General features: G+C 31.6%; 1 protein-coding gene across 2 annotated transcripts in view; it reads left to right on the top strand.

Moving 5' to 3' along the window:
- Nucleotides 1-2,651: 2,651 nt before the first annotated feature.
- The window catches only part of LOC142335180 (lipopolysaccharide-induced tumor necrosis factor-alpha factor homolog), a 24,307-nt gene continuing 10,961 nt past the window's right edge, over nt 2,652-15,997 (top strand). The window contains exons 1-3 of one of the 2 annotated variants that reach the window (XM_075383555.1): nt 2,652-2,897; nt 5,569-5,869; nt 10,594-10,677. In XM_075383555.1, the coding sequence (XP_075239670.1) occupies nt 5,725-5,869; nt 10,594-10,677 (229 nt within the window). In that variant the 5' untranslated portion in view covers nt 2,652-2,897; nt 5,569-5,724. Of the gene's footprint in view, nt 2,898-5,004; nt 5,870-10,593; nt 10,678-15,997 lie in introns of those variants that run through there. The other variant, XM_075383554.1, reaches the window with a different exon arrangement.

Genomic DNA, 15,997 nt, shown 5'->3' with positions numbered 1-15,997 from the left:
ATTTGATGAAAGATACGTTTGAGCCAAACATGATGCGCCAGAGAAACAAATTTAATTTGTAAAACCTTCAGTTATATTCTCATTGTCAGGGGAAAAAAAGGAAGCAGAACTGTATAGAAAGATGAACAGGGACCGCGATTTGCTTCATGTTACCTAAAACCGATACTAACTCAATCGAAAAATTAGCCGATGCCACAAAAAATTAATGCTCATGGAAAAAGCTTCTGAAAGCCTCACGCCAATTACATCTTCTATATAAAGTTTTTACAAATTTTTATGTTAAATGATTATGTATAAAAAAATTTCTTGACTATGATTATGCGTTTTGAACATTTCTTTTTCGTTTATGTGTGTCCATTTCCATTGTGACATTCCAAGCTTTCGAATTTTCTTTTATTTCAATTTTTTTGAACCAAATGCGATGTCAGCTTTTACAATATTTTTAGACCTAAACTTGATTATTCCGCGCTTCTGTTGTTTAAATATCATGAATTGGTTAATATTCTAGAATTGGAGTCAAATAGACAGTCTTTTGAAGGTGAAATACAACATTGCACCACTCATACAGCATATATTCTGTTAAAAAATATGTTTCAACTAGATTTGATACACCAGGAGCTCAAGTAACTCACTTAGAAATTGGAAAATAATAATCTCCAATGATGTATTTTGACTAGTTGTTTGTTTTACATTTAAATTAAACTTTATTAGATTAAAACTTCTCCGTTTAATTGTTTCGTTTGTTGCTTTACTGCTTTTCTGCGCAAAAATCAGCGCCCTAAAAAAGTGATTGAGACAAAATTAGCTACTTTTTGGCGTGTTTCTCGAAAAAGTTCTAATTTTCTATGTTATTTGATGACATTCCAAGAATTTGCACTGTTTTACTTTATATCTTGCTCTCAACGAAATTCCGATATCAGGTTTTATAAAACTTTCGGATCAAAATTTGACAATTTTGTGTATCTGTTTTATATATTTCATGAAATGATTAAAATACTAGATTTGCAGTAAAGTAAACAGTCTTTTGACATTGAAATGTGGCTAACTTCGTGCGCCTCAGACAGCGTAAGTTTTGAGAAGAGTGACCTGAAGATGAACATGTGAAGAAAGAGATGTTTGACCCAGACATGATGCGCTAGGGAAACGAATTCAATTTTTAAAACCCTGAGTTATATTCTCATTGTCAGGGGAAAGGAAGGAAGCAGAACTATATAGAAAGATGAACAAGGACAACGATTTGCTTCATGCTACCTAAAGCCGATACTAACTCAATCGAAAAATTAGCCGGGGCCACAAAAAAGTAATGCTCATTAAAAAAGCTTCTGAAAGTCTCACGCCAATTACATCTTCTTTATAGAAATATTTACAATTTTTTATGCTATGTGATCATGTATAAAAAAATTTCTTGACTATGATTATGCGTGTCGAACATTTCTTTTTCGATTATGTGTGTCCATTTCTTTTAGTGGCATCCCAAGCTTTCGAATTTTCTTTTATTTCAATTATTTTTGAGCCAAGTGCGATGTCAGGTTTTACAACATTTTCAGACCTAAACTTGATTATTTCGTGCTTCTGTTGTTTAAATATCATGAATTGATTACTATTCTAGAATTGGAGTCAAATAGACAGTTTTTGAATGTGAATTACAACTTCGCACACCTCATACAGCATAATTCCTGTGAAGAAATATGTTTCAGCTAGATTTGATGCACCAGGAGCTCAAATTACTCTCTTAGAAATTGGAACATGATTTTCTCAAATGAAGTATTATGGTTAGCTGTTAATTTTACATTTAAATCAAACTTTGTTAGTTTAAAACTTCTCCGTTTAATTTTTGGTTTGATGCTTTCTGTTTTTCCGCGCTAAAATCAGCGCCTAGTAAAAAAGTGATTGAGACAAACTTAGCAACATTTTTGCGCGTTTTTCGAATAGGTTCTAATTTTCTTTGTTTTTTGATGACATTCCAAGCATTTGCACTGTTTTAATTCTTATCTTGCTCTCATTGAAATTCCGATGTCAGGTTTTACAAAACTTTCTGATCAAAGTTTGACAATTTTGAGTATCTGTTCTTTATATTTCATGAAATGATTACAATACTAGATTTGCAGTAAAGTAAACAGTTTTTTGACATTGAAATATAGCTAACTTTGTGCGCCTCAGACAGCGTAAATTTTGAGAAGAGCGACCTGAAGAAGAACATGTGAAGAAAGAGTTGTTTGAGCCAGACATGATGCGCCAGGGAAACAAATTCAATTTTTAAAACCTTGAGTTATATTCTCATTGTCAGGGGAAAGGAAGGAAGCAGAACTATATAGAAAGATGAACAAGGACAACGATTTGCTTCATGCTACCTAAAGCCGATACTAACTCAATCGAAAAATTAGCCGAGGCCACAAAAAATAATGCCCATTAAAAAAGCTTCTGAAAGTCTCACGCCAATTACGTCTTTTTTACACAACTTTTTACAATTTTTTATGCTGAGTGATCATGTATAAAAAAAAATTCTCGACTATGATTATGCGTGTCGAACAGTGCTAGCAAAAATACATGTTATATTTCCAATTATTTTGGCGCCGTTATTTCACATTCGTTATATCCTCTCGGTTATAACTATAAGAATATTTACTACATACGGTGGTTATATTGACCGTTACAATTTCCAGCAGGTCTTTGCCAACAAGACACATTTTAGGGCATTCACTTTTGTTTCTGTTACTTTAGTGAATGGAATTTCGCTATAACTATAGAAACACTTTCTTTCATAACTGAGCGCTCATATTTGACAGTTGAATTTTATCTTTAATGAATTCTGACTAAACATAGAGCACAAAACTTTCACTTTTTCGGCCATAATCTGAAAGAATTATTACGAAATACTTGCCGTATTATCGACAACGGTAAGTCAGCAACAGAAACAACTAAAACTAATTTCTAATAATTAATTTTTGAATAAAATAATAAGTTCTAATACTTATCGTAGCGGTTTTTGAGGTGTTTTCTGATCTCTCATTTTTAATAAGTTTGAATCATCTTGTTAATATCAATTTTAAGAAAAATCCAAAGATGTGAAGAACACCTGTTTAAAGATCTAAGCTGATTTTTGATCACCAAATTGAGCTAAAATGCTTGAAATGGTACAATTTTTGTTGTCTGCTGTAGGCAGTGATTAAACTACCCTGGTGATGAGCGGATTCAAATCTTGCAAGAATCTTGCAAGATGACTCAAAACTTACAAGATTCCTGCAAGAATCTTGCAAGATATCAATCAGAGCAAAAAAGTCAGTTTTCCGAAACAGTATCAACTATTTAATCTTCATCCTTCATATTTCAGCTCGACCAGCTGCCCTCCTGGAACCAGTTAATAAAAGAGAGTGTATTCAAAATCTTACAAAAATCTTACAAGATAGATTCAATTGTTGCGAGAATCGTCCAGAAAAATGGAAGAACTATGCATTCTCCTTCAAAATTTCTTCCAAGATTTCTGCAGAAGTTTAAATTTATCAATCACCAAGTAATGTACACCTTGAATGAGTTTTAAAAAATTTGATGCATCTATTCTGTTTCATAGATTCTGTAGAGAATCGATTTTGTAAAAATTGAACTCGAAAGCAAAAATTTTGATCTTATAGAGACAATTTTCGAATAAGACAAGTTTGATCGATCGTGTTGATCAAAATGCCTAAACAATTTTATAGCCGCAATGGTCACATGATCAAACTGAAAACAAAAAAAGATCAATAACTATTACATTGACAAAAACTAAAATCCTATTTCCTAAAATTACCCTGTGAACGATAAACTGACAATGGTTGCTCAAAAGAAGAAACCTATTTCAGTACTTAATATAAATTCTAGCACTTTTTTATTTTACTTTTATCACTTAAATGTTATTTAAAATATTTTTTGGGGATTACTTTAATTCAGATTGAAAAGAAACCGATTTCATGTCAAAAGGGGCCAGATCCAAACTGTTCAAGCTAGAATGGTGCTCATCGTTCTCCGAACAATTCCTGTTTTCAAAACAAACAGCTTTAAAACACAAATCTATTAAATTAGTCAATAATAACAAATCTGGTGAATTCACTCTAAAATTTTGCCGCATATAGAAAAATATGTTTGAATTAAATTTTTTTTGTTGCAGTAGGTTGAGTGTGGTCCAAAATTTTGGTCAATATTGCCCGTGAGATCAAAACGTTACTGCTTTTGGTGTTTTTTCGCTTGTGCTAATTAAGAAAAAACTGTTCTCCAAAATCATTTCAACTAAAATTATCAGTTTTGTTTAAAAGCAAAGCCAGAAATAAAAATTGAAATACCCGGAAACTACCGGAAACTTTTTAATGATAATATTAATATAAAAATTTTTTCAAAGTGATTTCCATAACAGGTCAAATTTTACCGGCCTCTCTCTTTATTAAAAAACATATCTATGTTTTCAAGAAAATGTCAAATGCTTCTCCACTATTCCACTAAAACATATTTTTGAGAATGAATGTTAAGTGACATCGCCAGAATCTGAACAAGAAAAGTTTTGTTCCATTAAGAAAAATTCTCTCTATTGTACAAGTTTTGCTAAGTGGAAATAACCATAAAAGTGACTAACAACAAAGTCGACGAAAGTTTATCGTTTTTAACGGATCATTTTGTTTAATTTCTCCAGTTGAAAAAAATTCAGAAAACAATAAACTTAATTTTGAAAATAATTTTGATGATTACATTCTATGTTGTTCATTACGTTTTCTGATAAATCTTGGTACTATAATATGACGTGTAAAGAAATTAAGTAAAAAGTGGTTTAGTTTTTGAGGCAATAACTACGGTTATGATTCGATGTGCATTTTTTGCCAAGCTTCTTTCAATCCTCTGCCAAAACGATTTCCCACAAAAGGTGCATAATAGAGTAGTCAAAATATGATGAGCCGATTCATATTACCGAGCCTCCTGTTTATGTTTTTGCCGTATATCTGGTTTACAAATAAAACAACCCAGTCGTTAAATGGTTTTCATGGCAGACGTTTCCATTATACAAACATCAATACATCCACTTTTAAGAAAGGGAAAAGCATCTTGTGTTTCAAAATGTTTTATTTGTATTGGGAACAATGTAATAAAAGTCAGAGCAAGACAATATATGTGACACTGTTTATTTTTCCACACATGCACAATTTAGTATTTTCTATATGTCTTCAATGCGGCTGAATTAAATTTTCCTACTGTTTGAAACCAGGAAAAACAAAATGCGGCCTAATCGTTTTTGGACCAAAAACTGCCTTTTGCATATTGTGCATAAAAACGCTTTTATTCAATTTTACACGCGTTTTGGTTTTTCGAGCTTTTTATATGAATATGCGCCGTTCCTAGCTCAATTTTTGCGTTCCAATTTAAGCGTTTTAATCGTTTTTCTCTTTATACTCGTTTCTACCTAGGCAATATTTCAATTGCAGTCATACATAGCTTCTACATAGTTTCTATAAATAACTTGCTAGCTAAATCAAAGAAGATAATTTACCATCTTTTGAGGAGCAATAAAAATATTATTTCACAATGAGTGAAAATCCAACGTCTTCACAGAGTGACGTCAACAGCGAACCGCTGACAACAGCAACTTTGGGCCCTATAATACCAGAGAAATCTGGACACCAAAATCCCGCGGCATTCGCACCCGAAACGTACAGTGTTCCAAATGAACAACCAGGAGTTCCACCTGTAATTAACCCTGCTCCTGTAATGGCGGCGGCTAACTCACCTGGAGGGCCTGCATACCCTTATCCAGCGTCCGGTAACCAACCACAGGGTCAAGCGCCCTACCCGATGCCACCGGCACCTGGTGGGGGTCAGTACCCGGGTCAGCAACCCAATCAAGCACCACCAGGTAAGACGTTAATTTCAGGAAAAATTTACAATTTTGACTTCAAAATGTGACGAAAAAAATTGAAGTTTGTGAGCTGATTGAAAACTTTCAAGATCCTTGCAGAAATCTTGCAGCAGATAAATCTTGGCAAAAATAAAAATCAGGGTTCTAATTTATTAGAAAGTATGTTTGGGACGAATTTTTGCTTTTTAAACGGGTTTGAGAACTCAAATCAATCGCAAAAATTCAAAAGATGCATAACAAGAGCTTTAGCACAAATAGTTACATTGCGCGCAATGCTCCATTATTAATTTGAAAAACGGAGCATTAAGAATAGAATTCAAAAATCAGTTGTTGCCCCAAACCCCCCTCCAACAATCTCCGAGCAACAAGTTAACTGAGACATTAAATTGTGTTATATGCGTTGTAAATTTTATTTGAAGAGCATACACAAGTGGAACAAGGATGCTCGTTAATGTGCGTTCACAAATGATGTTCCGACCCGAGCTCATCTACACTTTTGACTTAATTGTCAACCAAATCAAGACATAATAAAATAGATGTTTGAGTTCAAAAAAACGTTTAAAAACCTAACTACTGATTGAATTACATAATGTCATGCCTCATTACAGCGCTGACAAGATCTTTCATTGAAAAAAACTACGAAAAAGAAAACAAACAAAAAAGAAGCAAAAACAAAAATTTCACGGCAAAAACTAAGTATCTAGATTTGAACGCACCTAGTAACAACGCCAAAATGCAATCGTATAAAACCTTAACTGCACAAGTTTACTTTGTCCATAATATACAGCAGATGGCATTTTTCTTCATGAGATTTTGTCACATTGTCTTAATGAGACAAGGTAACAAAGTCGACAAAAGGAAATAATAAGGCGAAAATTGAAAATCAATCAACTTTTTTTTAAACCAAATAATTTCTAAAGTCTTAAAAATCTTTAACTTTTAACGAAAAAATTCTTAATAAATTTACTAAACATTCATTATAAAACCAATAGGACCTGTCGTTGGTTAGATAAAGCCATAGGAACGGACTACAGACGCAGAAAAACTCAAAAAATTCAAATTTGCGAAAACACAAATTATTGAAGACATTAAAATCATTAACTATTATCTGAATACTATGAATTCTTCCCTCCATTCTCATTCATACTAATGCAACTAAAAATATACTGAAAGATTAAATAAGTGCATTGGGACCACATTTGAAAATCATTGGTATCTCTTATTACGTGAATGTGCTAAAAGAAGAGAAAAAGAAACACAAGTACACCACTAAAAACTTTTTTTAAACGCATATTGTCCACAAACAAAACATCAGTTACGACATGATATCACTGGAGATTTAAATTTTTCGAATACAAAAAACTGAATTAGAATTCTCATTGATGAGAGAAAGCTAAGAGTTGACGAAAAAAACTGAAAACTTTAAAAAATCATTTAAAATGTATAATATCAACAACCTTGAGACTATTCGCTATAAAATGACTGCCTCGGGTAACATCAGTCCTTGAATACACAATTACAAGCTTTTGAGACCGGGCACCATTTTACGCTTACCTAAAGATTAAAAAAATAGGCACAAATCGCTAAATCAAAAAGAATTGAGCGAGAAAAGTGTCGAAGCTATTAAAAAATAACTTTTCTGAAATGACTGTTCGATTATCCATTAATCTTTTAACAACATGAGAATCTTTCTTTCAATTTGACTTCGAAATATCAATAAATATAAACAAAAACATTGAAACCAGGAAATTTCTGAGAAAACAGTTAGTATCAACGCCATTAAACTCAATTGCTTTCAGCAATAGGCAATAAAAGCGCTCGATGGAAGCATAAGAGCTATGCCTAAAAGGGATGATAAAAATGTTTGTCAATGACAAGTCATCGATACCATAAGACCTTACAATAAGTCATTGACTAAGAAAACAACAAAGAATACAGGCAAAAACCAAAAATTCAGTAGGAGAAAGCGAGAAGAAAGTGTCGAAGCCATTTAAACCATGAGCTCTTCTTTGAAAACTTTATTTATGATCCATTGAACATTTTTTTTCTACGCCACTAATAGGATACTATGATGATATTTCAGAAGAACCACAAACAAATCCAAAAATTTGCCAAAGGTCCAAAAAATTTATGAAAACTCTCGCCTCGATTTTATCAAACCAATAGTTAGAAGATAAAGCTGCAAATTAGATTTCTTTTAAGTAGGAAAAAAGCAGTTCCGGTAATTACTAAGGCGTTCGTACAGTTCACGAAGATAAGTTTACGATTGGTTAATGTTCAAAAATTTTTTTGAAATTTTTTTTTATTGTCTTAACGGCCATGAAATTCAACAGCTTTCAACAGAAGTCAACAAATACGCTCCTGACGTCATGACTCGATAGAAGGACATAGATGTTCGTCATGCATGAGTAATCAATAAGATATAACTATAAATCTGATGACTATTGAACAAAAACAAATACAGAAACCAATAATTCATTAGAAAAGTGCGAGAAGAGAGTGTCGCAGCCAATTAAACCAAAAGCTTTTCTCTGAAAACTTTATCTATAATCCAATAAACGTCTTCTCTAAACCCACGGGAGCTATCCAAATTGGAATAATGTGATAAAATTTCAAAAGGACTCAAAAATACGAAAATATCAAAAAATTTTGAAATTGTTTTTGAAATCTTGTGGCGTCGAAGTCATAAAACCATTAGTTAGAAGATAAAACAGCAAAACATATTTTTGGTTGCAGTAGAAAAGATGGGGTTCCTGTCAGTACTGAGACTTACAGTTCTCAAAAATTAGTTTATGATCAGTTAGTGTTTAAAAAAAGTTCGAAAAATTATATATAAAGTCTTAATAGTCATTAGCTGTCCAATCAAAGCACTGAAAAGCTTCACTTATGCTCATTACGAAACTGATCGAACTTTTAGTCTACGATTCTATTCCATAGGGCTCCAAAAATTCATTAAAACCTCAAAAAGAAAATCAAAATTTCTTTGAAAATTTTAAAAGCTCAGAGTCGAAGCCATAAAAAACATGTGCGATTCCTTGAAAACGTGTTTTTTGTTCATTAGGCGTCATTATACGGTAAATCAGGTTTATCATTAACCAAACACCGATATGAAAAGTGACCACTCTTTAGGTGATCTAAAAAAATTTGAAGTTTTCTAAAAATGAAACAGCTCTCAAATAGAGTTCGAATTTTTTCTTATAGTAAAGTTCCCTATGAGACCGGAACTAGTCCTTTTTATCACCTTATGTGAATTAGGAATATGAAATTGATTCCTTTTGTGGCGTGAAATGTAATTTAGAATGAAAAATTTGTAAAGAAAAGATCATAAATTGAAGAAAAAATACACTAAAAGTGAATGAAATCATACCAAATATGACGTGTTCACACAGAACTTCAATCCTCAATAACTCCTCAAAAATTACGAAAGTCAAAAAAATCTTTTTAATTTCAAATTCTAGGCTGGACGAGCTGTTTAATGATATCACTCACATTTTTCTACGAATATATCGATCGGCCAAATTTGACTGAACAAAAAAAAACCCGTTTGAGTATATAGTTCCTTCCCCACAAGTGTGGTCGGAACAATAAGTTACCTCTTAATGTAAGAGCAACGGGGAAAATTCTTTTCAAAAGATTTTTAAATGATTTGTTGCAATGTCGGCATGATAATATACCAATAGACAGACAATTAGGATCATTGGAGTCCTATTTTTATATATAGAGGAACGAACAGCTAAATGGGTAACATTAATCAATAACCAGAAGATTTGTATACTAAGTTATAAATCTGGAGAGTAACGAAACTTATGGATGGTTCAGTCGAATTAATTTTAGTTGTTCTATAAAAACAATAAGTTCATTATTATCAAAATAAGCGGTAGACATTTTTACACTGTGCATGAAAAAAAAGAAAAGTTTGCTTAACAACGCTTAACAGCAATTTTAGTCATACACACTGAAATAAACTAAAATTGGAGTTTTCTTCTGCAACTGAATTCTTCATTACGTTACGCTTCTCATTGCTTATACAAAGCATTACGTATTCAAAAACAGGAATAAACTGGAGCAGTTTTCGAGTGAAAATCGGGGTTGAACTCAAAGACTGGCCGTGTTGAAGAAGAAATTGGTTGCAAAAGAAAGCTCGAGTTTCAGGTAATTTCAGTCTGTACAATTATCAAGTTAAAGCACGTTTTCCAATGTAAATTAAATTGACATTGATGTTTCTTTGTGACTATTGCATATCAATTGACTTCGCTTTCAAAACATAATCTGAACGGAATATAGTGATGCATATATTTCAGTAATTATTGCTTTACCCAATGCCATTATAGCCAATTCCATTAAACCCAATGCCACTATTGCCAACTCACAGTTTCGCAACGACTGTTCAGCCAACTATACAAAATGGCATGTGGGACTTCATATGAAACTATCAGAACCAGACATGGGATTATTTTGTTCCCTAAAGTAATCGGATTATTGAACGAAAAGATTAAAATGCATTGGGTAGATTGGCATTGGGTATAGAGTCATTGGGCAATAACATTTGTGCAGTTGCATATTTCAATTAATCAAATTTCTGTACAGCACTGCATTTTTTGGGACGAGCATAATAACTGTCCGACGTAAATTTATCTGTGATTACAATTTTTGTACACAGATATTTTTGTAATTGGATTTTGAGAAAAAATGTGATTGAGAACTTATTATTGCTATTTTAGCCCAGCCTTACTATGCAGCACCCCCTCCTCCTGTTCCCGGCGTTGTTCAACCTCCAGCATACCCTGCTTACCAACCTGTGACAGGTAGACGATGCTGATAGCAGCTCCAAAGACATTTCAATAACTGTAAATTAAATATTGAGTGACAAAGAAACTATTAAAAATATTACATACAAATTATACCCCATGCACAAATTTGCTCATATATTGTAGCTTTAGGCATTATGTAAGCGCCCACACAAAACTGGTTAGGACCCGTTGGTCCTTTTCGCCCCGTTGATTCCCCAAAACGTATCTTTATACACGTATTAAGACTCGCTCGAAATAGGGGATTGCCTCTATAAAAGTAGTGCAAATTTTTGTTATTTAAAGTTTGACAGATTCTTAAAAAAAGACAGACGTACATGCAAAAAGGGGTTTATAACAGTGAGATCATTTTTGTTATTCAAATTACTAAAAAAGAATACTAGAGTCCAAATGTGAGCACAGAAAAATGACTAGATAGAAATCCAAATTGAGTATGCAAAAATAGATCAAACTCAAATAGAGGTCGCCAAAGCTATATCATCACTAGTTAAGTCAAAAATTTAGTAATCCATAATTGTCTTTGTATTTCATCATAAGATTGCTCTCAAAAATTTTTTATTTAATAATTTCATATAAACAGGCATATACAAAATTTAAAACTGAAAAAAACGTGAATAAACTCCAATTTCTTTGATAGATTTTGATGCCTATGAAGTAAAACCTTACAGTAAAATCGAAAATTAAAACCAAGAAGCACAAGCATAGAAGATTGAGCTTGAAGCAGCTAGGAATTTTCCTGATGGAATTATTGTATGAGTCGACAACACAAAATTGGGTTGTTCCTGGAGTTTTTGGTTGACGAGAATAGTTAGAAAGTCGATAAAACAATATGAAAGGGCGAAAATTTTTTGCCCTGTAAAAACCTTTAGGCAATCGGTCCAATTGAAAACAACAAGATTTAATAAAAAAACGAAATGACCTAAAAACTGAAAATAGGTGAATCTATCCATTTGTTTGTACAATTAAACAGCCTCATTTAAATTTTTACCATTGTGGCTAGATATATCGGTTGAAAGTGATCAATTCTGAAATTTTTATGTATAAAAATTAACAAAATCAAAAGCTCTACAGACTAGTTCAGTCAACGGCATTTATTTACGAGTAAATAAAATGCATCGCAGTTTATGCTTCGCAGAAAGTTACGAGGAGAACCTAAGCAGATTTCAAATGGCTTCAAAAATAAAAAAATAAAAAAATTGCTCCAAAAAAATCTAGATCGGAACCCAAACTTGTTTTACTATACAAAACGAAAAAAACGACGATAAGACAAAAAACAGCCTGAATATTGTTACAGGGATAATAAGACCCATAAATACTGAAACGGTTAACAAAATTGTACAAAAATATTTTTCTTAAAAAAATCCAAAAATGTGAAAAAAATCAATGTGAAAAGTAACGAGACCATAAAAAATTTTAAACCTCGATAAATCGTTGAAAACGACAAATAATGGAACACGTTTTTTAACACTCTCGGGCTTTCTAGCGACGCCAGTCGCAACTGTCTACGATTTATAAATCGATCGGGCAAAATTGTCTGAACAGAAAAACCCAGTTGAGCATATTGTTCCTCCTTCTTTTAGCCGGCCATTTTTTTTAAAAAAGCACAAAAACTGAGATTTTAATTAGTCGGTTTTTTTCAACAATTTCGCATTTTTTAACGTTTTTCGTGTTAATTACACAAAACAACAATTCAAAGCAAAATATTCTAATTATATGTTTAATTGATTATCGAGGGGTTTTCAAGGAATTCTTTTTCGTTTTTCAGTCAAAAGCTTATGGTAGTTTTGATTCTTAAAAATAGATATATTTAAATTTAACAATGGATTATTGGGCTTTGCTGCTGTATTCTTTTTCGGTCAATTTTTAGTTTGAGGTTAGCAAAGAAAAGTTGAGTTTATAATTTGTTAAAATTAGTTATTACTTATTAGATTTTAATTTATTGATCGATTAAAATTTAATTTTTATTACGCTTGAAGTAAAGGTTTTTGGCGTTGATACTACAATTTATCTCAAAATTTTTTTCGATTCTTTGAAATTTTTTTTTTACTTTTGCTTGTGGTTATTTTTCTTGTCCTACCACCTTATCGACAGGCGAGATATCACAAAAATGGCGTTTAAAAAGAGAGCACAATTGATCATATCATTTCTCAGTGAATAGATTATAGATCGAGTTTTGCCTTTTTTTCTCCTTTTTGGAAACTGGTAGCTTAAAGTCACAAAGTATGGTTTGGTCTTTCATTTCAATGGATTAAGATTTAGTAATTTTTGAGGTTTCACATTTTAATTAATGATTTTTCTGCTTGGATTTTTACAATATTTTTTCCGTTTTCATAAAATTTTTTTGAATTTTGTACTTTTTTCAATCATCAAGTTTTTTTTCTCTTGTCACATTATTGATAGGTCAGATGGCAGTAGCAAGGCCAGTTTTGTTCTAGTCATTTTTTTCTTAGTGACCAAAAAAATTCCGCTTGTAATTGGTCGATGTTTTTATAAAGATCTTTGCATTTTTTAAATTTTTCAAATTAATTGCAAAAAGAACAATTCAAATCAAAATTTAGAATTGACAAGTTGAGTTGGTTTCCTAAGGGTTTTTAAAGAATTCTATTTTGTTTTTCATTCAAAAGCGTAGGATCGTTCTGAGTTCTTAATAAACATCTTTTTAAATTAAACGAAGGGTAATTGGGCTTTGCGGCTGTATTCTTCATTTGGTCTATTTCTTCTTTGAGTTCAGCACACACAAGTCGCATTGAGTTTAAGATTTTTTAAAATAAAAAATTATTTGTTAGATATTAACTTATTAATGGATTAAAATTTAATTCAAAAGCAAACAAATTTTTAGAATTTAGTTTAAAATTTAGTTCTAACTTCTAAAAATTTCAAAACAAGCAATGAATTAGTGAACTTTGCCATTTTTCTCTTTTTTGGTAAACTTGTATTTTAAGATCACAAAATACAGCTTGATTTGTCAAGCTAACGGTTAAAAATTAGTAATTATCGCGGTTTCACATTTTAGTTAATTGTTTTCCGCTTAGATTTTACGAGTTTTCTCAAATATTTTAAGTCTTTGTACATTATCCAATCATCGAAATTCTAATCTCTTGTCAAATTATTGATAGGTGAAAAGTCACATTATTGGCAGTCAAAAGGAAGGCACAATTTTGCACATCGTTATTATTTTGCACACTTCTTGGTGGCTTCCTATGTAAGAACAAAGGAACCCATGTACTGATTTCAGTTGATAGGTAATTTTTTCATGATTTTTGAATCAATTATTATTGAAAAGATGTACTTTTTGTCTCCTTGCTGCCTAGTATCATTAACTACAGGTCTCATATCAAATTGTTGGCTATCACGAAAAGAAAACTGGAAGATATCATATACTTCTAGTACAATTCTTACTGTTTTTACAACTTCAAAACCGGTTGTCAGCAAAATATTTACATAATTATTGGTTTTTGTCTTTTTCTCGTTCTTTTTGTAGACGCATTACATATTCTGATTAATGACAGATCTCAGTTGCTCTCATGTGAAAAATAAAAATTCTATTTCGTAGTTTTAGTTGCTTTTCAATGTTTTGGTATTTTTGAAAACATTTGTTTTCAAAAAAGAGAACAGCTAAAATTTTTTAATTTTCACTGTTTGCATTTTCTCAATACTTGTTACCTTTTCTGATTTGTCAAAGTTAACATATCTCCTTTATCTCCTTATTGGTCTTCAGAGATGACGCAGTTGATTATAGTCTAATTTTTATTGGTTAGATTATGGTTTTAAAGAATTCGACGCCTTTTTCTTGCAAAAGTTAATGAAATTTAAGATTTCGTCTGAATTTGTTGTTTAAATTTGTTGATGTACGACACACTCTGGATCTGTAGACTTAATGTGGGATGACTGGTTTCAATGTCTGCATATTGATATGTCAATGAACCTAAAGCTATTGAAAAATTTCAATTGATATCTAATGATTTTCTCTGAAATTATTTGTTTCCGAGAAAACATAAACGTATTATTTTTAAGCTTTATTCATTTTTGTCTGCTTGTTACTGAGTCTCATCACAGACTAGTACTATTTTTTCCAGTCAAGAACAAATTAGTTTGTTTAATATAGATCTTATTTGACACCATTCTGACTTTGTTACTATGTAGTTTTTTCTTCAATAAAATAGACATTGAGTTTTTGATGTAATTTTTTGTGGTTGTTATTTGATCTTTTGTGTGTATTATCTCTTTGTCTTAATAATGGCAGATTTCGTCGACCAACTAATGTGTCATTATCTACTTTACTAAATGATTTGAATTGGAGGAAATTTTTTTATTTATACACCAATTATTTTTGATCAATATGTGAGATTTTTTGAAAGTTTTCTATCTCTTTATCATTTGGTAGACAATTAAGTCGAACTTGTGGATAGACCGGCTCAGAACCTCATGTGTGAACGCACACTATTGAGCCTTCGGGTCGATTTTACTCATCAATTGAATATACTGTATTTTTCAGAGCGATAATATTGAAATTTATGAATAATAACGCAGTATTGTTCATGTAATATTGTTATTGGCCCCCTGTGATTCGTCAACTTCATAATGTCTAAGCTCTGATAAGATGCTTACCAAACATGATTATATTCATTATCACGGACTATCGTCTCTTTCAAAATAAAAATTCAGCTGTACTTAAATTTTTGCCGTGGAGTGTCTAATAAGAAACTTTGATTTTACCAGCTAAATGTTCAGTTTAGTGAATTATCATGCTGTGAGAGCTGATGAATTTGAAATTTTTAAATCAAAAACTAGCTAAAAACTAACAAGGAGAATCAGCAATGTGTGTACGCACATAATGTTCCGACACCGCTCATCCACATTCTTCACTTTATTGGCTACCAAATGATGAAGAGATAGAAAACTTTCAAAAACATATATATCGTTCAATAAACAACCAATGGAATAGACAAATGCCACGCTAGAGAGCTGATGAAAATATTTAATATTAGGACTACTAGGAATGGTAGGAAAAGGCCTACAATTATAAAAATCAAACAACAAACATTTCTTTGACCAAAACTCGATGTCCATAAAAAAATCATAATAAAATCAAACTCGCATCAGATAAAACCTAAAAAAAGCAATTCAAACTATATTTCATCAGATAGATATGAGATCTGTCTTCAATGCGGCTTGTTAACAGGTCGACAAAAGAGCAAAGACGTCCGAAGTTTAAAAAAATTTCCTTTTTTTTTAAAAAACATTTCATTTCACAGTTATTGATGTCATTAATTATCAACCGTAGTATCAAAACAAAGAAACCATTAGTTGAAAAAAA

This window comes from Convolutriloba macropyga, chromosome 2 (assembly GCF_964194025.1).
Source record: "Convolutriloba macropyga chromosome 2, txConMacr16.3, whole genome shotgun sequence".
NCBI lineage: Eukaryota > Metazoa > Xenacoelomorpha > Acoela > Convolutidae > Convolutriloba > Convolutriloba macropyga.
This window is presented reverse-complemented; position numbering and strand designations above follow the sequence as displayed.